The sequence below is a fragment of the Pelophylax lessonae genome, assembly GCF_965119305.1.
Source record: "Pelophylax lessonae genome assembly, chromosome: 5".
Taxonomy (NCBI): domain Eukaryota; kingdom Metazoa; phylum Chordata; class Amphibia; order Anura; family Ranidae; genus Pelophylax; species Pelophylax lessonae.
In genome coordinates this window covers 502,098,844-502,125,893 of record NC_138772.1, presented here as the reverse complement: position 1 = coordinate 502,125,893, position 27,050 = coordinate 502,098,844, and the positions used below count along the sequence as shown (strand labels likewise).

General features: G+C 38.9%; 1 protein-coding gene across 1 annotated transcript in view; it reads left to right on the top strand.

Moving 5' to 3' along the window:
* The window catches only part of CSMD3 (CUB and Sushi multiple domains 3), a 1,619,578-nt gene that overhangs the window by 420,278 nt on the left and 1,172,250 nt on the right, over window positions 1-27,050 (top strand). The window contains exon 4 of the mRNA XM_082258441.1: window positions 24,332-24,526. Within this exon, the coding sequence (XP_082114567.1) occupies window positions 24,332-24,526 (195 nt within the window). The remainder of the gene's footprint in view (window positions 1-24,331; window positions 24,527-27,050) is intronic.

Genomic DNA, 27,050 nt, shown 5'->3' with positions numbered 1-27,050 from the left:
GAGGAGTTCCTGCACCTATTCTTTGAGGAAAAAAAGCCCTGTATATATATATATATATATATATATATATATATATATATATATATATATATATATATAAACTCATCAGATCTCAACAGGGAAAAATATCATGCTGGACATCTATACTGATATGGACTGGGTAATGCATTAGGAATGAAAGGATGCCACATCGTTTGATGGAACTGTAAATTATCAACCTACAGAGGGTAGAATTCAAAGACACCCATGAGATACATGATGCAGCAGGCTACTCCATTTTGCTGAAATTTCCTTGCAGCAACTCAAAATGGTACTCAGTAGTTTTTATGGCCCCCCACGTGCTTGTATGCATGCCTGACATTGAGGCATGCTCCTAATGAGATGATGGATGGTGTCCTGGAGTATTTCCTTCCAGGCATCAGATGGACCGAAATATAATGTCCCAGAGGTGTTCTATTGGATTTAGGTCAGATGAGCATGGGGGCCATTCAGTGGCCTCAATTTCTTCATCCTCCAGGAACTGGCTGCATACTCTTGCCACATGAGACCAGGCATCGTCGTGCACCAGGAGGAACCCAGGACCCACTGCATCAGCGTAGGGTCTGACAATGGACCCAAGGATTTCATCCTGATACATAATGGCAGTCAGGGTGGCATTATCTAGCCTGTAGAGGCTGTGCATCCTTCCATGGATTTGCCTCTCCAGAACACCACTGAATCACCATCAAACCGGTCATGCTGAAAGATGTTACAGGCAGCATAACCTTCTCCACCCCTTTCCAAACCCTTTCATGTCTGTCACATGTGCTCAGGGTGAACCTGCTCTCATCTGTGAAAAGCACAGTGCGCCACTGTCGGACCTCTGCCAATTCTGGTGTTCAATTGCAAATGGCAATCAAGCTCCATAGTGCCGGACAGTGAGCACAGGGACCACTAGAGGACGTCGGGCCCTCAGACCACCCTCATGAAGTCTGTTTCTGATTGTTTGGTCAGAGACAGTCACACCAATGGCCTTCTAGAGTTAATTTTTTAGGGCCTTGGCAGTGCTCATCCTGTTCCTCCTTGCACAAAGGAGCAGATACCGGTCCTGCTGATGGGTAAGGTTCCATCTACAGCCCTGTCCAGCTCTCTTTGAGTAACAGCCTGTCTCCTGGAATCTCCTTCATTTTCTTGAGACTGTGCTGGGAGACACAGCAAACCTTCTGGCGATGGCACATATTGATGTGCCATCTTTGATGAGTTGGACTGCCAGTGCAACTTCTATAGGGTCCAGGCCAGGTATCGCTTCATGCTACCAGTAGTGACACTGACCCTAGCCAAATGCAAAACTAGTGAAACACAGTCAGAAAAGAGGAGAAGGGGAAAGAAATGTCATTGGCTCCACCTGTAAAACCGTACCTGTTTTGGAGGTAGCCTCATTGTTGCCCATCTAGTGTATCTGTTGTTAATATCATTGACACCAAAGTAGCCGAAACGGATTAACAACCCCCTCTGTTACTTAACTGACCAGATCAATATATCAATATCTCAGGAGTTTAACTGACTTGATGCTATACTCTGATTAAAAAGTTGATTTTTTTGAGCAGTGCAGATATATATATATATACTGTATATATATATATATATTAAAAACTGTGTACTCTGTGTGTGAGGTCAATACCAAATCAATGTTATTTAGCATCCCTTTGCAATCAGAGTGACAGTTATCTATTAAAGAGGAAAGCTACATTAGTCTTCCTCTTTATCTGCTTTGTAGCAAATGGAACGTTTACAGCCTGGAATCTACAGTATTGATGGGAAACAGAAAGAAGAAAGCAAAGCAAAATGCATAAAATAACCAAGCTTCCAAACATATCTAATTAGGTGAAACACCTGAATGTCAAATCTCAGCTGTGAAATTATAGAAATTATATTTCAAGAAGGCAACATAATAAAAAAGGAATGTTTCACTAATAATCTGCAGACTATTGGCAAAGGTGTATAAGTGATATATGTGAGATATATATATATATATATATATATATATATATATATATATATATATATATCACATATATATATATATATATATATATATATATATATATATATATATATATATATATATATATATACATACACACACACACACACACACACATATACACACACTATATTGTCAAAAGTATTGGGACACCTGCCTTTACATGTGAATTTTAATAGCATCCCAGCCTTAGTCCGTAGGGTTCAATTTTAAGTTTGCCCACCCTTTGCAGCTGTAACAGCTTCATCTCTTCTGAGAAGGCTGTCCACAAGGTTTAGGAGTTTGTCTATGGGAATGTTTGGCTATTCTTCCAAAAGTACATTTTTGAGGTCAGGCACTGGTGTTGGACGAGAAAACCTGGCTTGCAGTCTCTGCTCTATTTCATCCCAAAGGTGTTCTATCGGGTTGAGGTCAAGACTCTGTTCAGGCCAGTCAAGTTCCTCCACCCCAAAATTACTCATCCATGTCTTCATGGACCTTGCTTTGTGCACTGGTCTAAATCATTTGGTGGAGGGGGGGTTATTGTGTGGGGTTGTTTTTCAGGGGGTTGGCCACTTAGTTCCAGTGAAGGGAACTTGTAAGGCATCCACATACCAAGACATGGATAATCTCATGCTTCCAACTTTGTGGGAACAGTTTGGGGATGGCCCCTTGCCATTCCGACATGACTATGCACCAGTGCACAAAGCAAGGTTAAAAAAATACATGAAGGAGCAAGCTTGGTGTGGAGAAACTTGACTGGCCTGCACAGATTCCTGACCTCAACCCAATAGAACACCTTTGGGATAAATTAGAGTGGAGACTGCGAGCCAGGCCTTCTCATCCAACACCAGTGCTTGACCTCACAAATGCACTTCTTGAAGAATGGTCAAACATTCCAATAAACACACTCCTAAACCTTGTGGACAGCCTTCCCAGAAGAGTGGAAGCTGTTATAGCTGCAAAGGGTGGGCAAACTCAGTACTGAACCATACGGATAAGACTGGGATGCCATTAAATGTAATGTGTGTCTTAAGGCAGGTGTCCCAATACTTTTGACAGTATAGTGTATACAGTATATATCTGCCCCCCACCTACAAAAAAAAAAGTTGAAGAGGAGGGGGGAGGAAGCAGAAAACAGAACTTCCTCTTTTAGGTGAAGTTCCACTTTAAGCAATACCTTTTATAAGCTGAGTAGCAACAAGCTTCTGAGACAGCTATACAATGCCTAAATGACTTGAGCTTTCTTGAATGCTTGCAATTTTAATGTGTTTTATTACCAATAAAAGGTGTCGCTTATTGCTGTATGTTCCATTTTCTGTCAGCACTGTGAGATTTGAACTTTGAGTGCTCTTCTTTCTGTTTTTAGTGTCATTATTACTTATTCATATCACCATATAATGCAGAGGGCATTAGCCATTCACATCACGTTATATCACATTTACTATATATAGTATTTGCATTATACACAGAGAAGGATGAATTGCACTGTCAAGTTTAAGCTTTCATCCAGATCAGGTCATTTTGAGAGTAGAGGACTTTTTGTGCAAAAACAAACACAATTAAACATTCTTGAATTTAAATTAAATTAATTAAATCTAAACTCCCGGCAGGAAGAAAAAATAATTACAACGCCACTTCCTCTCTTCCTTCTTCTTTTTTATACTCTACTATATATCATTTGGATTATAGGCAAGAGGTGGGCTGCAGCCATTCTGTTCATATTATTTAATTTATATCCTAGCGCGGAACCTTTTTGTTTTTTCTACAACTGAAATGCAGCTTACTAAACTATCAAGTATTAGTTATTCTTTCATGTGTGTGCACCCCGATTTTGCACAAAGCAGTTTACCTCTCTGCTAACCTCTCTCTCTCTCTAGGCCCATTATTCTGGTTCTTACAGCTTGTGGGACTGGCTCCCTTCCACTGCAACATTAGCAATTCCAGACTAGTTTGAAAGGGAAGGTGGAATCATGAGTTCCCAAAAATATTTAGAGGGGAAGGTCATAGCCAGACTGAATGAAAGGATTCTAAGAAACCCCAGTCTCTTTAATCATGTAGAATTTTTTTTAAAGACCTAGCTGATATCCCAGTGCATTTCAGAGATCTATGTCCCCTTCTTCAGGGCTGATTGATGAGCAAACAGAAAGGAACATTAGAAGATGTCCTCCAGAGCTCCTGAGCAGAGTGGTCACATCACAAAGACTAACCAGCCAATATATCAGTCACTTCTGTATCTCTGCTGAATTATATCTTCTGTATCTCTGCTGAATTTGAAGGGCAACTAAACTAATTAGGGGATTGGAGGACCTTGCTTATGAGGAGCGTCTGCAATCGCTTGATTTATTCTCCCTGGAGAAGAGACGTCTGAGGGGGGACATGATAGCAATTTTTAAATATCTCAATGGGGATCTAGGCTTAGAAAAAAAGCTGTTCAGTCGAAGGGATTGCATGAGGACTCAGGGGCATACAATACGATTAGAGGAGAAGCGTTTTAACCTCAGGCAACGTGGGGGGTTCTTTACTGTTAGGGCTACAAGATTGTGGAATTCTCTACCACAAGAGGTGGTTTCTGCAGGTAGTATGGTGGCTTTCAAAAGACTACTAGACGTACATCTCAAGGATCAGAACATTCGGGGTATGCAAGATGATTACAGCCACACACACCTACACAGGTTGAACTGGATGGACTATTGTCTTTATTCAACCTCACCTACTATGTAATCTATGTAAACTATGTAAAATATATTTTGTTACAAGTGTCAATTGTGAATGCTTGCTAAGTAAATTGAAATGAAATGAACTAAAGTTGAACTTCTGGTAGGAAAAAGAAAATAATAATTACATTTGACATGCAGCTTACTAAACTCTTCAGGATTAGTTATTCTTTTATGTGAGTCTTGCTTTTGCATAAATCAAATGTTATCTCTGCCTGTTTACAGCCCAATATTCCAGATCTTCCAGCTTCTGAGACCGGCTGTTTTTTTTTCTGCATAGGCAGCCCGTCAGACCGGTCTAAAGGTAACCTCATGAATTCTAAAGTAGACTGAGCTGTACATGCTCATATTGGACCTCACAGAGGAAAGCACTTAGGCAGGCTAATTTTTTACCCGTGTCCACATATTCACACCCACCCACAGTGATAGGCAGCACTACATTCTATTTTTATAAGTTTTGGACAGCCTAGTCAACAGGGGTTGACTGGCAACTTTCGGCCCAGGGGGCAGGTACAAACCAGAGGCCCATGGTGCAGTGCCTCAGCCCCCTTCTCACTCTTCCTCTTCCTCCACCTGCCCCTCCATTCCATGCTGAAGTTCTGCTCCAGGTACTCTCTACTCACCAGCCGAATCCGGGCTCCCGACCTGGCCAGCAGAGGCTGATGGGGGGGGGGGCTGGGAAAGCTTGGTCGAGGCTGGCCGGGGGAGGAGAGTCTCCAGTGGGGCATGGAACTGGCCTCTGCTCAGACACAGTTTACACCATCCATGCTGGGGGGGCGAGGAGGCCTGCACTCTGTCCTTGTCTACATCCCACACTCAGTAGGTCAGTGGCGGGACTTTTTTTTTCCCTTCACCAGGAATCCTTTGGGCATGTCTGTGGCAGAAGTGGTGCAGCCTTATTATGGGGCATCAGAACAGCCCAGGGGGGAATTACCTCCCTGCCCCCTGGCCCAGTCCTTCCCTGCTAGTCAACCACCAACCCCCTAAATTTAGGACTGATACATAGACTTTTTGGAGGCATATCAACACAATAAATATACATATAATCTTAATTGTATTCAATATTCATGGCTTAAACCTTATCATATGCAAAATGCAATGTTGTCTTATACAGATGTAATCAGTTTCTGTATTACAATCACAATTTTCAACCCAAACAAGGATTATAAACTTACAGGTTGTACAGATGGACACATTTCATCCCAAGTCTCACTCTCAATGTGTTTCCTGAACAGGATTCACTTCATAAGGAGTCAATGCTACTGATAGGGTGAGATAGAAATAACTGAATAAAATTCCAAAAGGGGAACATAAATATAAAGAACTTAACAGATGACATTTTCATACCTTTATTGTAAAATGCAGTATACACTTACACAGCCTCCTCTCAATCCTCTTATAAGGTTGCAATTCTAAGAAAAAGGGATATACATCACTGACGAATCTGATTTCCAATATGGATTGGGTCTTTTAAGGGATACCAGCCTTATATACACTATATTGCCAAGTGTATTGAGTCCCCTGCCTTTACACGCACATGAACTTTAATGGCATCCCAGTCTTAGACCGTAGGGCTCAATATTGAGTTGGCCCACCCTATACCAGCTTCAGCTCTTCTGGGAAGGCTATCCACAAGGTTTAGGAGTGTGTCTATGGGAATTTTTGACCATTCTTCATGAAGCGCATTTGTGAGGAACTTGAATGACCTGTACAGAGTCCTGACCTCAACCTGACAGAACACCTTTGGAATAAATTAGAGTGGAGACTGTGAGCCAGGCCTTCTCGTCCAACATCAGTGCCTAACCTCACAAATGCACAGAGTTGTATAAAGTACTCGAAACCCATACTTGAGTAAAAGTACAAGTGCTCGATCAAAAAGTGACTTAAGTAGAAGTACTAAAGTATTCAACATTTTTTGTACTTAAGTATTGCAAGTAGTTTATTTTTTAAATTTTGCTACTCAAGTACTAAAAGTAAAAGTACCAGTAGTTTTGAAAAAAAAATTCTACTCAAGTACTGAAAGTAAAAGTACCAGTACTGTGTTATGTAGTTATTAAAGAAAGAAGTCAAAAGTTTGAACATCATATTTGTTTATTATTATTTCAAATGCAGCTTTTATTTATACATAGCTTTTATTTTCGTATGAGCTGATAATGCACATGTTTTGAGCTTCATGAAACCTGCCATCTACTGTTCTGGCAGTGGTCATTTTTATAATTGTAACGAGTAACTAAGCTGCACAAAAAAAAATATCGGAGTAGAAGTATTGAAATCATTGAAAAAATGTAGTGAAGTAAAAGTGGAAGTAGGAGACTGTGACTGTTGATTTGACACATACTGGATGAAGGTACACATACCTTACTCTCTGATCCCCTGCTTAGGGTGGCAACAGATGTCTACATTTTTAGATTACAGATTTTTTTGTGACTTCAAATTGGACAAGATATTTAAGCCTACTCTCTAGCTCACATCCTGGAGAAGCAATTTTTTAGCTTGAAACATGCTGATGTTTCTAAGAGCTGTGCAATGTTATAATGTTGGGGCTAGTATGATGTATGAAGTCCAAATGATCATATGCTTTAGTGAATGAATGTCTTTCAACCACTTACCGATTGCCCGCAATACTTTTACTGCGGTCGGGTGGGCGGCACAGGCAGGCTGGATTACATACATGTATCACATGGTAACCTGGTCAATCACTGCACCCTGTACCATGTGATTAGCTGTAAACAAGCACAGATCACTAGTAATCACAGCTGTCATATAAACAATGTAAACAATGTAAACAATAACAATAAAAGTGTAAAAAAAAAAAAATCCCTGATCACCCCCTCAGAGTACTACAGTGTTACCATGGTGACACCAAACTACTCTGTTACAAGTATGTAAAAAATATAAAAAAAATTCTGAATTTTTTTTTTTAATTTAATAAAAATGATATTATTTACTTTTTAACATACTGTCACTAGTCAATGTCCCTGACTCCATTTTTAAAAAAATTGTGACAAATAATTAAAACCTCACAAAACTCCTCCTGCCTCTTACTAAATGCCTAAGACTGTCTTCTTTCCAAAAATGGGTTGTTTGGGGGGTATTTGTACTGTCTTGGCATTTTAAGGGCCTCAAAAATAAAATAGGCTGTCAGTATATCAGAATAAATCAATTTTTAAATATATATGCTATAGTTTGTAGAAGCTATAACTTTTACACAAACCAATTCATATACACTTATTGTTTTTTGTTTTTTTAACAAAGACATGTAGCAGAAATACATTTTGGCCTACATTTATGAAGAAATTTGAATTATTGGATATGCTTTATAACAGAAATTAGAAAATAATGTTTTTTTATTTTTTTAATTTTCATTCTTTTTCCGTTTATATCGCAAAACATAAAAAATCCAGTGGTGATCAAATACCAACAAAAGATATCTCTATTTTGTGAAAAAAAAAAAATATAAAAATGTCATTTACCTACAGTAATGCATAACTGAGCAATTGCCAGTGCTGAATAGAAAAAGCTGAGGGGGTTAATACGTATTCATACATATTGACTTTATAAATGGTATGTTCATTAGAGTTTAATACCCTTCTGAGGGGTTCATTCAAAGCCTCATAACTATTTTTTTTTTTTTTTTTTGCTGAAAATTACAATATTGGAATGAAACCCTAGGAGGTTTTTTTGATTGTGACACAACACTTGGAGGTCATTTTACTAAAACTGGGAAGTTCAAAATCTGGTGCATAGAAACTAATCATCTTCCAGGTTTTTTTAAGCTTGATTGAACAAGCTGGAGTTAGAATCTGATTGGCTACTATTCACAGCTTCACCAGATTTTGCACTCTCCAGTTATAGTAAATCAACCCCTTTGAATTCAACACAAATAGTTGTTGGTATTATCAATCCTCCTGTAACCCTCACACTAACCCTTTCTGTAATTCTAACAAAAACCCTCCCTGTGACTTAAAATCGAACACTTACTCTTACAAATAACTCTTCCCATAAGCCTTACACAAATGTTTCCACCTTCCGATACCTACCACCACACTCACCCTCCTTAAAATCCATGCACTAACCATTCATGTAATCCTGACATTGATTCCTCCCATGATCCCAGCACTCCTTACTTACACTAACCCTTACTTTATGTAAACAAAATCCCTGGTTTATATACTGTACCCATCTCGCCTGTGCTGGGACCTTTTGAATCAAAAACCACCCAGACCTGTTCCAGAAGAGCCAAAGTCCCAATGATGCTTTGCTCCAAAAATCTACTGTTTTGCATTTCATAAAACTAACGAAAATAATAACTATTTCTCTCAACTCAAGTTTGAAAAAGTTAAGCCAAGATTTATCTAGGGAAACCTCATATAGCTTGCAATTAAACGGAATGTAATTGAAATCTACTGTAGCAGGTTGCGTTGAGTGATTACACTCAAACATTCATTGCACTGAACAATTATACTTGATCCACAAAATTGCATATTCATCTATTCATTCGTGTATTCACAAATTTTGATGAAAAACATTGTCTGAAATTATCCTGCCTCCTAACTGTCACAAAGTCTATTTTTATCAACTTCATTTCATATATGTGTATAAAAGTATGCATATATTTTTGTTTGCCTTCTTGCAATCAGGATTTGTTTTTCTGTCGGTGCACATTCATTAGTCATAATAAATGTAGAAGACAACCACTGTTTACAAGTAGCAAAACTTTGTCCAACATTACTTACTTAAGAAACGATTCTTTCCTGGACCAAACTCAAAGGATATGTAACCCTGGTATTAATGCAGGCCAATATTGTGTTTCAGACCAATTTTGGGCAAACCTGGAAAGATGACATTACTATTTTTGAGGGTAAATGAGTGGAAAAATGATTTTAGGCTGCAGAAACATGTTACATTTTTGTAACCCATGGAAGACTTAGGCTAAGCAATCTAAAGAAGTTCACACCAACTATTATACTCCCAGATATAACCCCTCTTTTTGCAACATTTTATAATTGTTAAATGGCCAATCTTGCCTAGCTGTAGAAAAGGAGGATCACTAGGTTTATCACTTTCAAGATAGATAGATAGATAGATAGATAGATAGATAGATAGATAGATAGATAGATAGATAGATAGATAGATAGATAGATAGATAGATAGATAGATAGATAGATAGATAGATAGATAGATAGATAGATAGATAGATAGATAGATAGATAGATAGATAGATAGATAGATAGATAGATAGATAGATAGATAGATAGATAGATAGATAGATAGATAGATAGATAGATAGATAGATAGATAAAAAGCTCTTGGTTTCTCTTGCTCTATCTCACTATAACCTGAATAATCATAACATCTTAAAAATGTTTTGTTTTTTTAATTTTTTAATTTGTTTTTCATTTTTTGGCCATCAGTATCCAATTCCAGTTTATTTTGTATGCAGTAGTAAAAAGAGAAAAGTATAAAAATCACCAGTATAACTTTTTAAGATTCGTGTTGTGCAGTTTCTACTGTTATGCGCTAAAATATACTATTATTTTAAGTTTTAAATATTTTTACAAAAAAATGTAAACAGTATGTTATCTAACATGTAGATAAAATATGTTCAAATTACCATACAATGCAGAGTAAAAAGTGTCAAACAAATAAATAAAAAGTAGACTTGTGCAATTAGTTTTGGTCCGAAAACTAATCTCCGCATGAAATAGTAATAGTAGCAAATTTTGTTGAAATCTGGTAACATTTATTCAGTTTATTCATTTTCTATCAATTTCCAACTTTTCAGAACGATTAGAAATCTGATTGGTCAAAAAATGATTGACCGATCCGAATTCTTTGTGAAGAAATAGCTGGTTTTTAAGCAGCGGGTCGGGAAGCCAGCCACCCGTGTCCTTAACAACCATGAGTCATCATCTATCAGCGGGATGAATGAAGAGATAAGGAATGCTGTTTAAAAAAAAAAAGAATGCTGGCAATTGCCCAGCAATAGATGTTAAAAAAAATGGCTTAGGGTCACCCACAAAATACATACCAGAGCTTTAGCACCGCAAAGCACCTTGTCCCCATGTTGATGGGGACAAGGGCTTCTTCCCAACAACCCTGGGCTGTGGTTGTCAGGGTCTGTGGGCGGGTTGCTTATCGGAATCTGGAAGCCCCCAAATCCCGGCCCCCTCCCTATGTAAATGGACATCAGGTACATCGTACCCGTACCCATTTACCGAAAAAGTGTCAAAAAGTAAAAACCACAGGAAACAGTTTTTGACAAGTGCTTTATTAAAAAAGAAAAAAAAATAATGTCCCTCAATGTAAATCCATCAACCATCATGAAGCCCGCCAACCATAAAAATTAGAAAATTTGCAAAAAATGTGACATTAGAAGGGGGCAGTGCCGCTGAGTGAAGCAACCAGGTGGCCCCACTCCTTGCCTATAAAAGAACATTCAAAGCCGAAGAGAGTGCATACGGCGGGTATAAAAATATAACTAAATGAAAACTAAATAAATAGTTAATATTGTGATCCGCTGCGCTTCAGGATAAACAAAACCAAACACCTTAAGGAAAGGTGATATAGATATAGATAAATGAATATGTTGCTGCTACTTAAATAAATGTAAATGTAAAATAAAATTCCCCAAAAAAGAACTGGCTCTTTGACTGGAATTTTAGTAGCGCAGGGATGGTGATGACCTCCCACTCAATCACACTGCTAATCCAATGCGATGACTAAAATAATGACAAGATGCATAAATATGAAATAAATACATAAAATCACATAAAATAACATCCATAAAAGTCCATTAAAAAAATGCATAAAGCATATTATAAGGTGCATTCATGAGGAGTCCAAAGTACAGAGTGCAAACATGCAGGATCACTAGTGTGGATTAAAGGACCACCATTGCTTGCCACCACCTTCAGTGCCGGGATAAATGTCTAAAATGCACACTCACTGGAAATCAGTGCCTATCCACTCTCATGGAATGGGTACCACAGCATTAGACAAATAAGCCAGAATCATCCAGATCCCTGCCCTGTGCTGCAGACACTCCTCTCATAAAGTATATGTGGAAGATATAAACAAAAACACTTCCATAGCGTGATACCGTTTAAAATCACAAATTTATTCAAAATCTTCAAGTATCAAACTCACTTTTATGCAGAATCAAATACACATGGCTTTATGTATGGGGATAAGGGCTCTGGTAACCTGTGCAGTTGTCCACGGCAAAAACCCGACTCAGCGGTCTCCAGACAGTCCTCTCCCTTCCTTGGATTAGAGATTGTGGACACCATATAGCCATGCCCCTACGGCACATACGGCAGGTAGCCTCTTAGGAGGCCAAGCGTTTTTTGCAATTTTTCTATTTTTCGGGTTGGCGGGCATCGTGATGAATGATGGATTTACATCGAGGGACACTATTTTTTTTTCTTTTTAAAAAAAAAAAGACTTGTCAAAAACTGTTTCCTGTGGTTTTTACTTTTTGACATTTATACCCGATACCCATTCACATAGGGAGGGCTTCCGAAGACGTCACATTTTGATAATGAAACGCGTCAGTCTGAACCGCACGTAGCGTCGTTTTCGCTGTGGTACGTGGAACGCAAGCCAAGGTATACCCGGAAGCTCCGAGCAGAGAGCAGGCGAACCGTCACAGGCGTCCCGCCGGGCTTCCCAAAACCAAGGCTTTCTGAGGCATTCCACCGGTAACTGCTATACTGTACCACCAACGTTTTTAAGCATATATTTGGAACTTTTATGGATTTTTTTATATTTAAGTAAAAGAAAATTTTTTCAAAATACTACACCATGAGGAGTGCGATTCTTTCATAACCACCAACAGGATCCAGGACCACCCGAGCACGGACGGCTGGGACCCCGCTGGACACTCACCACAAAAGCCTATTTGACCCACTTGCCGTACGGTACTGGGGGTCAACAACATCTGGTGAGTTTGAATTGCCTACCTCACACACAGGAGCACAGAGGGTGTTATTATTTAAGCACTTTTTGGTTTTGAACTCCACAATTAATATTGAAGTTTGAACTATTTATTTGGACCAACATCATTTCTTTGGAACATATGGACAACTTTTTTCGGCACTGAGCACCTTTTCTTAACTTACCAGCATATTTATAAGATTTCTTTCTTTTTATATCAAAGTATACCTTCACATCAGTTATAGCACATATATGTGTTTTCAATGTGTGCACAGTTTATTATTTATTTATGAAATGTATATAACAATTTATTTGTAATCATTGTAACCAGCACAATTGTAGCATTTTACACACTTACGTTTTAATTGGGTGCATGTTCAAGAAAAATTTCACAGAGCACAAGCATATTATATGCACATAATAAACAACAAACAGGTAGTACATAGGTGGCAAAAAATCCCCTATACCACAGCACAGGCCGCAACAAATATCTTCCTCCCAGAGCTATTGGCAACAAAATCCCTAAAAAGTGTCACCACTAATATACTTTCACATCCACGCACCACTTAACACGGGAATTCCTCACTCCCCTGAATATTAGGTATGCGCTGTTGAAGTAATATTTTCATTACAAATTATTTTCAAAACATAGGGAGGGGGCCTGAGATCTGGGGCTTCCAGATACCGATAAGCCCCCCGCCTGCAGCCCCCATCAACCACAGCCCAGGGATGTCAGGAAGAGGTCCTTGTCCCTTATGAGGACAAGGTGCTTTGGGGTGGGGGGCTCAGAGCCCCCCCTGACACAAAGCACCCACCCCCCATGTTGAGGACATGTGGTCTGATATGGTTCAGGAGGGGGGGGGGCGGTCACTCACTCTACATTCATCTGTCAGTGGGGATGACAGATGATGACTCATGGCTGGTAAGGATGCGGCGGCTGGCTTCCCGGACTGCTGCTTAACAACCAGCTATTTCTTCACACAGAATTCAAACCACTTGATCATTGTTAGACTGATCTGAATTTTATTCATTCTGAAAAGTTGGAATTTGTTAGAAAATGTGTAAATGAAATGGATTTTAACTAAAACAAATCTAAATTTACCCAAACAAAACTAAATAAATTCTGAAACCAAACTAAACAAATTCTTTAACAAAACAAAATTAGTAACATAACAAATCTATCCAAAACTAAACTAAACAAATATATCTGTTCTGCACATGACTAATAAAAGAATAACTAGAAAAGAAAAGACAGCAAAACAAAATTTTTTATTTGTTTTACTGCTGATACTTTTAGAGAACCTTTTCTTTTCTTCTTTTCTTTTCTTTTCTATTCCTCTTTTTAGAATTGTGATAATTGTAAGAAGGCAGTCTTCAAGGTCACTACATATTGTTTACTGTTATATTGTCATACTGTTATATTGTCATACTGTTTGCTGTGAAGGACAAACAAAAGAGCAATGGATAAACCAGCAGCAACAAATCAGATTAATGAAACCATTTTTGATTAGCCAGTTGAAACATAATCATTAATCCATCAGTCAAGGTACTGCTATAATTTGCTAGACCACCCCAGTCCCTTTTATCGGAAATCCTGTGATCTGGAGACTAGGGATGAGGAGGTTTTTTACAAAATTGATTTAGTTGTGCAAACAGCTCATTGAGTTGTTCAGATAAACATCCTCTCTTTTTTTTATAAGAAGGTTTTTTTGGGAGTGGTATTTGCGCTCTATTCTTATCTTGTACTGTAATTATTTTAAATTATGTGAAAAAAAAATAGTATAGTGCTCCTTAAAGGAATAGACTAAAATGTCTAAACAAAGTAATTGAATAAACAGGAATAAATAAATCTATAATATATAAAAAAAAAACATATCATATAAAAAGCACATTTTTTTTACATTTTACTTATATTCAATGTCCATGCTTTCTCTCTATACATAAAAATGTAAAATTAACATGCTAATGAGTAGACATTTTTGGCACAAGAATAGGTCCCCCCCCAGGGAGATTTTATTACCTGGAGGCTAGAGCATTTTTTCTTTCAGTCATCTAGTCTATTACTTCTGATAATAATCCCATACCACCTGAGGAAGCATAATTGTGTGAAATGCATCAATGTCGTGTTCCTTTTCTTACTGTAAAATATGGCTAATGGATACAACAGCATATTTACTATAATATTATAAGAACCTCTGGGGGAATCTAAGATGGAAAAGGACCTGGAGGTCCTAGTAAATGACAGGCTCAGCAATGGCATGCAATGTCAGGCTGCTGCAAGCAAAACCAGCAGAATACTGGCATGCATTAAAAAGGAGATTCACTAAAGAGATAAAAAGATAATTCTCCCACTCTACAATACTCTGGTCCGACCACATCTTCAGTATGCTGTTCAGTTCCAGGCACCAGTCACTTAGGAAAGATGTGAAGGAACTGGAGAGAGTCCAGAGAAGGGCAACAAAGCTAATAAAGGGACTGGAGGACCTCAGCTATGAGGAAAGACTGAAATCATTGAACCTATTCTCTCTGAAGAGAAGACGCTTGAGAGGGATATGATATCAATGTACAAATATCGTACTGGCGACCCTAGCATAGGGAAAAAATATTTAGTGAAAGGGAATCTAAAAAGACAAGTGGCAATTCACTAAAGTTGGAAGAGAAGCAGCTTAACCTTCAACTGCATAGAGGGTTCTTTACTGTCAAAGTGGTAAGGATGTGGAATTCTCTTCCACAAGCAGTGGTGTCAGCAGGGAGCTTTCATAGTTTCAAAAGACTATTAGATGGGCACCTTAATGACCACAACATAGAGGAGTATACAATGTACTATTGACATAAACACATACACACACACACATTATAGGTTGAACTGGATGGACTGGTGTCTTTTTTCAACCTCACCAACAATGTAACTATACTATGTATAACTAATTTTGAATACCTGGCAATCGAAGAAAACAGTGGTGATACTAAGACACTAAGATACATATGAAGACATATGTAAGATTGTATGACAGTTTTATTCTGTACATGTGCTGTAGCTAGTGCTTTCCATGTATACATGCTATTTTTATTCTGTATCAATAAAATATGCTTTTCATTATATTCTTTAGAAGAGTTAGTTGCTGTTGCATCTGAGAATACTGAAACGTGTAATAAATTGTGGGAACCTTGGGTCTATTTTAAGGCTTTCCGATTCATATGCCAAATTAGAAACTGGTTGATCGACCCTGACACCGAGAACTTTCTCCTTAATATTGAACAGTCACAATTGTTGTTTACTACCTTGATATACCTTTGATACCCCTTGTTTTTTGGGGGTTTTCTCTTTTTTTTTCTTTCCCTTCTCTACTCCTCTCACCCGGTTTAGGACCTTTTATGTTTCTCATTTCAGTACTCATATATATCAGTTCAAAAGATATTTAAAATGCATGCTAGAAGTAAAGCTCTAGCCATGTTATGTTTTACTCTTAATTCTGAATCACAATGCTCTATGTTCATTTTTTCTGTATCTGACGGTACTGTTTTTTTTTTCCTGCATACTTTAATAAAACATTTTATTGCAAAAAAAAAAAATAAATAAACAAAATATACTTTATAACTTTTTTATATAATGTAATTGCAATTGCACTTTAAAAGTCCTATGACACCCTGATTGGGTCTTCCATGTGTGACAAATGGGTCATCTAGAAACACAGCTGCCCGCCCCCATCTCATTTTACTTAGGATATTTTCTCTTTTTCCTATAAGTTACTTAAAGCAGAGTTCCACCCATTTTTAATAGGTTGGATTACATAGATGTATGTAATCCCCTTTAAAACGGCTTTTACCAATGGAAACTTTTTTTTTTGCTAGTAAATACCTTAATTTCTGCTTTATTCCTCCTCTCCTCACTTTCGGGTCCGATCAGCGATGACGTCATTCGGCGATTCGCAGTGTGTGTTGGGATGTATTCCATTCCAGAAATCTCGCAGTATTACCCAGGAGCTGAGCTGTACTGAGCCGTGCCTGCCCCGCCTCCTCTCAGTGAGTTGTACTGTATGCATTGTATTCAGGCCGTGCTCTGCCCCGCCTCCTCTCAGTGAGCGAGGACTGAAAGCATTATATCCTTACTGAGCTCACTGAGAGGAGGCGGGGCAGAGCACGTCCTGAATACAATGCATACAGTACAACTCACTGAGAGGAGGCGGGGCAGGTCACGGCCTGAATACACACAGTACAGATCAGCTCTTGGGTAATACTGCGAGATTTCTGGAATGGAATACATCCCAGCACACACTGCGAATCACCGAATGACGGCATCGCCGATCAGACCCGGAAGTGAGGAGAGGAGGAATAAAGCAGAAATTAAGGTATTTACTAGCAAAAAAAAAAAGTTTCCATTGGTAAAAGTCGTTTTAAAGGGGATTACATAGATCTAAAGTTACGAAAATGGGTGGAACTCCACTTTAAGTTATGTCCAGCCAGCCATTTTTTCATCAAATTTGGGTTACTGCTGCTATTTCCCCACTCCCCCCCACATTTTCTTTTTTTTTCACACCTACTCCCCCCTCCCCCCCCCCCTGTTTTATTTCTTGTCTCTTATTTCTTTGTGATAATTATTTTATGCCTTATTACCATTGTTGGCCTCACTTGCACAATTCCACTGTCCAATATATATATATAAAATGTTGTGTTCTGTCATTGTTTATCTTGTAGTGACGAAGCCTTCAATAAAATGTATTCAAAAAAAAAATAAAATAAAATAAAAGTCCTATCTATGTGTTCATGTCTTGGGCAATTTAAAACATATTGAAATGTGGTGAATTGATGTTTGGAGGGGCTAACCCATTATACCTTCTTTTTTCTTCATATTTGCTCCGGAAAATGTGCTCTCCTTTTTTCTTGATTTACAGCTGACATTGAATGCCACTACAAATGTATTTGCTCTTTTTCTTTACTGCAAACATCTGCTGCATTTATTTGTCCTCCTGTCCAATATACTCATTACATTTAATATATACATAGAGGTAGCAGGGAAATGATAGTGACTGTTCTCTTGTGTACTTTGCCATTATGCATGTAGAGAATCGAGAAAACGAGTAAGGAAAGAACAGGAAAGCTGTAATATCAGGACTAAACAGCAGAGAGCTCCAGACCAGCCGTTGCTGCAATCTGATGAAACAGAATACTAGCAATAGTAATGAGCGGTTCAATGTTTCAATTACTCTGCATCAAGAAAGCTGATTATATTTGCAAGGCAAATTACTCAAATGTGGCCACACTTTGAAACCTTTTTTGAAAACCAGGCTTTTCTTTTTTTTTTTTTAGCATGTCCAACTTAAAATATCAGGAGAGTTAATTTATGGAATAACATGCAGTGCTGGGATGACATATAAAGTATTCCTTTTAATAATTTGCTCACAAATTCTGTCTGAAATTTAATAGTGTTCTTACATGTGGCAGCCTGATCTATAAATTGTCAGAAAAGAGAAAGTGGCTTAATAGTGACATAAAAAAAAGACTTAACTGTTAGTCCCGGTTCACATATATGCGATGCGGGAACCCTGCGAATTCACTGCGGGTTCCCGCATCGCATTTAAAATGCAGGCAGTTCACACCTCCGTATGCGAATCCCTGGGGGTTAATGACCCCCAAGGTTAATGACTTCCACCAGATCAGTTTGCATATTGCAGTGCAAACTGTCAGTTTGGACATGAATCATATCGCATAGGTGTGAACCACCATGCAATCCGATTCAGCTGCGGACCCAAAAAAGGGTCCTGTGCGTGTTGAGTCTGAATCTGATGCTGAATCTGTATGGGTGGATTTGCATCGCACAGACATTGCATGTGATTTGCAGAGCAGTGCGCTCCGAATCACATGCGATGTCTGTCATTGCACTAATGGGAATCGGGGCTTACTGACAATGCAGATTTGGTCATTGTTGTCTGTTTGTTTTTTTTTTTTTTGTTTTTTATAGAGTGGAGAGGAATTAGAACACCTGTCAGAACAGAGACGGTTTACACATATGCGATGGCAGACATCACATGTGATTTGCAACGCACTGCTCTACAATTCACACGCAATGTCTGAGCAATGCAAATTCACACCAAAGTCGCTCCGGACCCTTTTTTTGGGTCCGCACCAGAATCGGATTGTATGGGTGTTCACACCTATGCGATCCCATTCATGTCTGAACTGACAGTTTGCACTGCGATATACAAACTGATCTGGGGGTGTCGTTAACATTGTATTGACATCCCCAGCGATTCGCATATGGCAGTGTGAACTGCATGCGAGTTGAGTGCGATGCGGGAACCCTCAGTGGATTCGCAGGGTTTCCGCTTCGCATATATGTGAACAGGGACTACGTTTTTATTGCTGTCCTTGTCCCTGTTAGGGAGATTCACCCTCTCCATTTGTCCTGTTTACCATTGTCATTGGCAGTGAAAGTAAAAGAAAATTCTAAATTCTGTCATCGGAAAAGAAAAACAGGGGAATTCTTCCAATGGAAACACTAGTTCTGGTGATTTGGGGGGCCCCAGGAGATTCCCTTATATTGCAGGGATTTGCTCTCACTTCCTGTTTTGGTTATGGGACAGGAAGTCAAGGTAAATAATTCTAATGAGACACAACTGGCAAAAAAATAAAAATCTGAGAAGGGTTATTACCCTCCTTTATGCTATCCAAAATGAAAAAAAAAATTGTCTATAACTCTATTTATTTATTTTTTGCAGACATAATACATACTATGCAGCTGCAACCTGCAAGAATAATGTACTGTTTCTTGTAAAGGTGTGAAGACAAATATGCATGAAGATAAAAGGGAAAAAAAACACACAGACTAGTGTAATAGTATTATTTTTTTTTTTTTTTTTCTTACAAACTATTTTTATTAAAGGAAAAATGGTGATACAACTAAATACAGACCATCAAACAAAAGTACATTGAAAAAGAAAGGGTTCGAGAATATATAGCATTACAATAAAATTGTTTGCATAGAACACTTGACACCATAGTGTCTATTACAAACTGCTTTTTTCATAGAAGCTATTAATTTTATGCCATTTAAATGAAATTAAGTTTACACCATAGTAATGTTTTTTCATTTTTATATTCCTTTTCTCTCTCAATATATTCATCATTTTTCTATACACATACTTGAGGATGTTATTATTAGTGTCTTTTAATGAACTGGTGATACTGAAATGCAAATTGTCAGGCTTATGTGACTGTATAAATATAAAATATTTTGCTGTGGCATATTCTTTATGTCAAGTCAAAAAATAAATAATAAAATATTTATTACATCTCGGCAATACATGTATGTTTCCCAGAATTTTATCCCTTGAACATTCTGCAAGTATAAAAAGCTAATGCATCTCTTAGGCTTTTGGTCGAAGAATGGTAAAACCAGGCAGTTGAGCCATGTTTTTATGAATCCTCAATCACTCACTTAACCGTTTTTCTGCCAGATATGTACGTCCTACTATGTAATACGTTTATAGGCGGCGCATAGGAATCCACAGAATTGATCCAAGTAGGATGCAGATACAATGATCGGTGAATGAGAGCTTGATTTATTGATTAAAAGAATGATACAAAGTACATACCACACCGAGTCCTGAGTCAGGCAGGGGCACTGTCCAAGATGGAGGCCACATTGGGGATGGCGGGTGTGCCAATAGCCCCAGTGTGCTGGAGATGTTGGCTGGGGAAGAGCCTCAACGGAGCCAGCTGGCGCGAGGATGGATCGTCACTGCGGCGCACAGACCCTTTTGCGGTATCTGGAAGAAGAGCCGCTCGCCTAGCAGGAACCGGTGTGGAACGCAAGTGTCCCCCATTGCCGTGACTACGTGTTTTCGAGTGCATGCGCTTTGACTTGATAAGTGTCTTTCCCAGTGTCATTTATACAGTGACAGTGTGCTATTTTTTAGCACTGATCACTGTATTGGTGTCACTGGTCCCCAAAAAGTGTCATTAAGTGTCAGATTTGTCTGCCACAATGTCGCAGTCCCGCTAAAAATCGCTGATCACCGCCATTACTAGTAAAAACAATTAAAAAAAAAACAAAAAGTCCATAAATCTATCCCATAGCTTATTGGGATTTTTTTTTTAAACAAAAATATGTAGCAGAATAAGAATTGTCCTAAATTGATGAAAAAAGATTTTTTACATTTTCTTTTTTTTTTTTATTGAATTTGTTTGGTAGCATACAGTAGTCAGGAAAAACAAATTGAAATTGTCCATCTTTTTCTATTAAAAGTGCAAAAAATAAAAACTCCAGATGTGATCAAATAACACCAAAAGAAATCTCTATTTGTGAGAAACTAAAGACATCAATTTTCCACGACCTCGCACTTGTCAGTTAGAGCAACGCAGTATCGCAAAAAATGGCGTGGTCAGAAAGGGGGTAAAACCTTCCGGAGCTGAAGTGGTTAAATAGTGTTTGATAGTTTTACTTCAAAACCAAGTGAGAAGACAACAAGACCCATTTTTCTAGGACTTGCAGGTCCCCTTTACCAAAGTATTCCATCATAATGCACAATTATAAAGGTGTCATCTTACATGTTTTTGAAGCAACGCTATCTTCAAATTATTTTGCTATGAGATGCATTTCATGGTAACACCCTTTCATCAGATATTACATACAATGTACGCTGCAATATACATCCATGCTTCCGGCCCCTAATCTACATGCAGGGCACCGGATGCATGGATTCCAATGTTTTTTTTTTTTTTTGAAGCACGTGATTAGAACCAGAGACTCTAATAGGCTTCCAAAAAGCTATTAGAGTCTCTGGCTCTAATCTGCACCCTGAGCCCACCCATTTGTGTGATAATAGCGAATGAGCATTTGCTATTGTCACATGGATCCTCCTCCTGGCCAATCAGGAAGCAGTGCCGAAAGAAGAAGCCTTGCCATTGGCCAAGGAGGAGGAGGGAGGAGACGCAGGAGACTGAGGGGGACAGCCGCCGCTGCTGCCTGCCTGCCCTCCACATGTCCAGGGTAACATGACAGACCAGCCGCCACTGGTGATAACAATGGCTTCCTCTATAGAAGTAGGGGGTTGTGATGTAGCAACCCATGGAAACAAGTATGGTATTTGCAAAATTACCAGGTGATAAAGCAAATAAAGCAAAAGAGCTTAAAAGAAGAAAACTAAACTAGCCACTACACCAAGGACTAGTAAACTGCAATATTTTTGTATTTTGGTTTTAGATACACTTTAAGAAAAAATTATTTTGGGTAATTTGCATTTAAAATTGAGGCAAAAAAAAAAATCTTCAGCTGTTTCTTTTTTTTTACAAAATGTTTCTAAAAAAATATTGTCCTTTTCTGAATTCCTTTATTTCAAATTTCCTATCTGTGAACTCTTGAGAAAGAGTTTGCAGAGTTTCTGAAAGGATACAGACACGCGGATCTGTAAAACAATAGCAAACAGCAAGTTATAACATAGAGCAGGTGTCAATTATTTATTGCTCAGTTGGACTGTCATACAGTACATTTATATTGTATATGTACTTACTGGTTTCCTGAAGTAGTATATCTTGTTAATATGTACCATTAGTATATACAATAGGTTTTAGCCAATGTTTACATACTTGCACGAGCAAAAGCAGAGGGAAAGAGAGGTGGGGTAAAATATGTGAGTTCTAGGATATGTTTTGGATTTCCTTGAATAAAAGGGTAAGAAAGGCAACTGTGTTAGGTACAGTGACTTTAGGGGCCTTAGTGCAAACCTTGAACCAGTACCACCACCCCCCCCCCCCAAAAAAAAAACAAAAAAAATCTATGCCCTATTCCACCCACCTTGTTTCTTGCCCCTGAGTACTGTTTCCGTGTGTGCCTTTACTTGGTCATGTAATCTGTAATATAGCTAATATCATAACACTTGCGCAATGTTACAACAAGCTCAGGACAGCTGCACTCTCTCAGTGCAGACGCATTGATTTGTAGGAGACAAGTGGTATAAAGCGCACTACTCCTTTTTACATCTTCATGTGCTGGATGTATTCAAAATCAAAAGAGCCTAATTAAGTAATGAAGGTATTAAATAAATATAATATTTGATACAAATATCCTTCCAGTGAAATGTGTCAAAGTGCCAGTGCCTGAATTAAAGGACAATCCATGGCTCCATAAAAATTATATTCATAAACATTCAAACAAGAATGTCCGTTGTGATAAGCAAGTGCAAAGTTTTCATTGAAAAAATTGATTGGTGTATAAAACAATCACATCCTCTGACAATCAATGTCAGTGTTCTTAAGGTCACAGTGCAGTGCTATTCCACTTCAGTTCACTCCATGTGCGCTGTGCCCCAACCCCAAATGGGTCCAAACTCACTAAATGTAGTTGACATCTTATGGCTTATGCCAAAAGGGTCAAAAGAAAGCTTTCCACAGCTTCGCTGTGCCTGGCTAGGTGACCTTACCTTAATTCTGTTTCTTTTTAAACAGACCAGATGGAGCTTGTCATGTGTATGAAGCAGAGAGGGAACAAAGGCAATAATGTCTTTAATAAAACACATCACATCACATCAAAACACATCAACACATAATAAAAAGCTACTCACATTGTTAAGTGCCTCCCCAGCACCCAGGGATCATCTGTCTGTAAGTATTATAACTGCCGCTGGCTGCCACTCTGAAGGCAAAAGCTGAAGCTATCCATATATGGATCCGAGAGAACTGCTTGTCCCTACTCGTACGGGTTTTGTCTCTCAATTAGACATCATCAGGAGGTGTCTCCTAAACCGGCTACATTATCACCCCAAAAACAACCACACTCTCTAAATAAAGAAAAAAAAAAACTATTTCCCTTTGTTGACATTTAACTATGGGTTGAACCAATTTTGTTGAAGCCACTCTACTCACTCCTAGTAATAGGAAAACCTTCCAAATTAGAAAAGTATAAAAAAAAAAAGTATATTTTCTTGCTAGCAGAGCTTCACCCTATTCTCTAAGCTAAGGGACATTCCCTTGCAAAGTGAAGAAAATTGGAGTGTAGACATGATGGCCAGAGACCACAGCCATGCATGTTTGGCTGGAAACTGGAGAAATGGTGCAGAAGGCAACTGGGCATGTTCCACGAGGCTAGTAGAGATCACTGCTATTACCCCTTGCCAAAACATTGCTCTTATAATTCCCACTATATACTGCTGGGATCTAACAGCCACACATTAGTATTGGGCCTCATATGCCCTTAGGCTGCAGGTTGAGAAACAGAGCTATAAAAAGATGGTAGAGATACTTTATTTGCTATGGCGCTGGATGAAGATAGTCCTGTGTCTGCAGACAGTTTTCCGATAAATCAAGAAATTTTAAATGGCACAGCCAATGAAGATTTCAGTAAAGCTTTCAAGGGTAAAGAAAAATGTAAAAGATTATATTTTTAAACTTTCACAGCTATAGTAAAGGAAGTTAAGGCATGTTAAATGTGCACTTATTCTATAAGACAGAGTTATAAAATGCCACAATAATTTCAGGAGTAAATTAGGATCAGTCAGGAATTAATTTCCTTTTCAGTCATAAGTACTTCTCAACCTTTTGTGCCATCTCTCTCTTGACAATTTATGAATGCATTAATATGATATTATGATTAAACAAGGTTCATGGGTTGTGTTTATGAAGATAAACTTCGGCTATCTTAATTATGTTTTTGATCTCATATCTTCATCTATTTTCACAGAATTACGGAGCAGCTCCTGTGGGAACCCAGGAGTACCACCGAAGGGTGTTTTGTCTGGAGCAAAGTTTGATATTGGCGAAAAAATCCGATATAGTTGTGTAACAGGATACATTTTGGATGGTCATCCACTCCTTACGTGTATAGCAAACTCAGCAAACACAGCATCTTGGGATTTCCCTGTTCCTATATGCAGAGGTACGTTCAAATGACTGGTTGGGCAAAATAAATGTTTTAAAATACCGTATGTGCTACTCCTTAGAAAAATGAGTGGATTTAAAGGGATATTGTTTATATTCCTATGAATATTATGATGTAAATAATGTAAATGAATGTTAATGTTCTAAGAATTTTTTTTAGAATTTACGGTTTAAATATACAATTTATATACATGAGATTAGCCATAAATACGAATATACACAGTTGCCCCATTTTGCTTAGGAGTGCTACACTATTAATGTGCCTCACTGCTCTACTCTTTCAGTGTAAAGCTGGCCATAAATAAATTGAAACTCAACCAGTTCAGCAGGAATTGGCCAACATTTTGATCCATGTGTAGCTGTCCCTTTCTGTGGAATGGGAATGTTGGAAAACCTTTCTCGATCAGTAGAATGTCCTGCTATCCAAATACACTGTCCTGATGCCAAGGATTCTTCCATCAACCTCACTTGTGTGGGTGGAGAAATCCATTCATTTTTTTCTTTTAGCCCATAGGCTGAAGTCGGATCTAGACTACCTAATATTATTTCAAGAAATAAGGAGATGCAAAAAAGTGTTAGCAGTAAAGCTGGCCATACACTAATTCAATTAAAAGTGTTTCATTTCAGGAACACTTTTCTAATTTTCTAATCATTAGTGGGTTCAAATGGACATTTATTTTCAACTGCAGAAACAAAACAATTTGGAGGAGGAAGAACGTTTTCTTGAACAAATTCATTTCTAACAGTGAATGTGGTTTTCATTTGGGAAACTCCATTTCTTCCAAAATCAAATGTTCAAAGTAAACAAATATTTCAAATACTTTTTTTTTTTTTTTTTTTTTTTTATTTAAAATTTTTCGACAGTTTAACAAGTCAGAAAATACAACAGGTATACACAAGAATTGTACATAGCAAAATGCAACAGTGGCTGGAAGGATCCAGCAGGAGGGAAGGGGAAGAGTGGAAAGGGGGGGATGGCCAGAACTCCATGGCCAGACATTACATGAGTCCCAGGTTGGCATGGGTGGCGGGGATGGAGGAGGCACTCATAGAGAATGCAAATACAAAATCTACCGGGGGGGGGGGGGGTCGTCCGAGGTTCTTGACACGTGCTTGAGAAAGACGTTCCACTTGGCGTGGAAGAGGCCAGTAGTAGAGGGGGACACATTGTCCATGTTGATGCGGTCAGTGGAAAGGAGTGTGGTTAGCTCTGGCTGTAGCATGGATGCAAGGGGGGGGGTATTTGTAATCCAATGTTTCAGAATTAGTCGCCTGGCAATGAGTAGAGTGGTAAGGATCCAGAGACGAGGGGAAACGTCTAATATGCTTGACCATTTCTGCAGGCGTTTGTCCCAGTAGCCAAACAGTAGGAGAAGAGGGTCTTTCGGGACAGTCAGTTTGGTGACGGTTTCAATGTAGACAAGCACCCTATCCCAAAATGACGCAATAGAAGGACAGTCCCAAAACTTGTGACAGAGGGACGGGCGTTCAATTAGGCAAAAAGGACATTTGTGAGCATCCGGGATCGTGTTATCTGAGAGGAACGGGATATGTGCTCTATGAAAGATCTTAATTTGCGTTTCCTTCCAGATAGAGTTAGGGGTGAGTGCAAGAGTTGTCCGAAGACCACTTATGATCTTTGGTAGGGTGTCCTCTCCAGGAAAGTCTTTGAGCCAGTTCTTTGCGGATGATGTAAAAATCGCCGGTGGGCATGAGTATAAGAGGGGTTTATACACGTCAGAGATGGTGTATTTGCCCGAAGCTATAAGAGAGTCCACTAGTGACGGCTGGAATCGCTGATCAGGTTTGGGTGAGGCGGTACGGATGAAGTGACGACATTGAGCCAGGTAGAAAAGATCCGATGCAGACAAGTCATAAATCTTGGAGATGTCCGCAATAGGGAGTAAGAGACCAGTTTGGGTGTTGCAGAGCTGGGCGAAGGTGACCAGTCCTTTCAAGCTCCAATGATTATAGACCGTATGATCCAAACCAGGGGGAAAAGCCGGGTTGCCCCGGATCGGCATAAATTTGGAGAAATACAGTGGTAGTTTTAGCAGCTTGCGTATCTCCCTCCACGCTATAACCGTGTCCCTCAGGAGCAGGCTATGTCGCAGGTCGGGAGGGAATTGAACCCATCGGACATGGAGAAGGGCTGCCAGGTCGAAAGGCTTGGACATCTGGGACTCCAACTCATAGTTCGAGAATTGAGACGCCCGAGATATCCAGTCCAAAGCCACCCTCAGCAAGCATGACAAATTATACATTCGTATGTCAGGAAAATTGATACCTGCGTCTCGCCTGGGGAGGCTTAGCTTTTTGGAAGATATGCGAGGCCTCTTCCCTCTCCACAGAAAACGAGAAAATGCTCTGGAGAGGTCCTGTACGTCCTTGTGTTTGATCAGTAATGGTAAGGTTTGCAAAAAGTACAGTATGCGTGCAAAGCTGACCATTTTAACCAAATGGCATCTCCCCAAGAGAGACAGCGGTAGATCCTTCCAGTTTTCCAGTTCCCCTTTAACCTT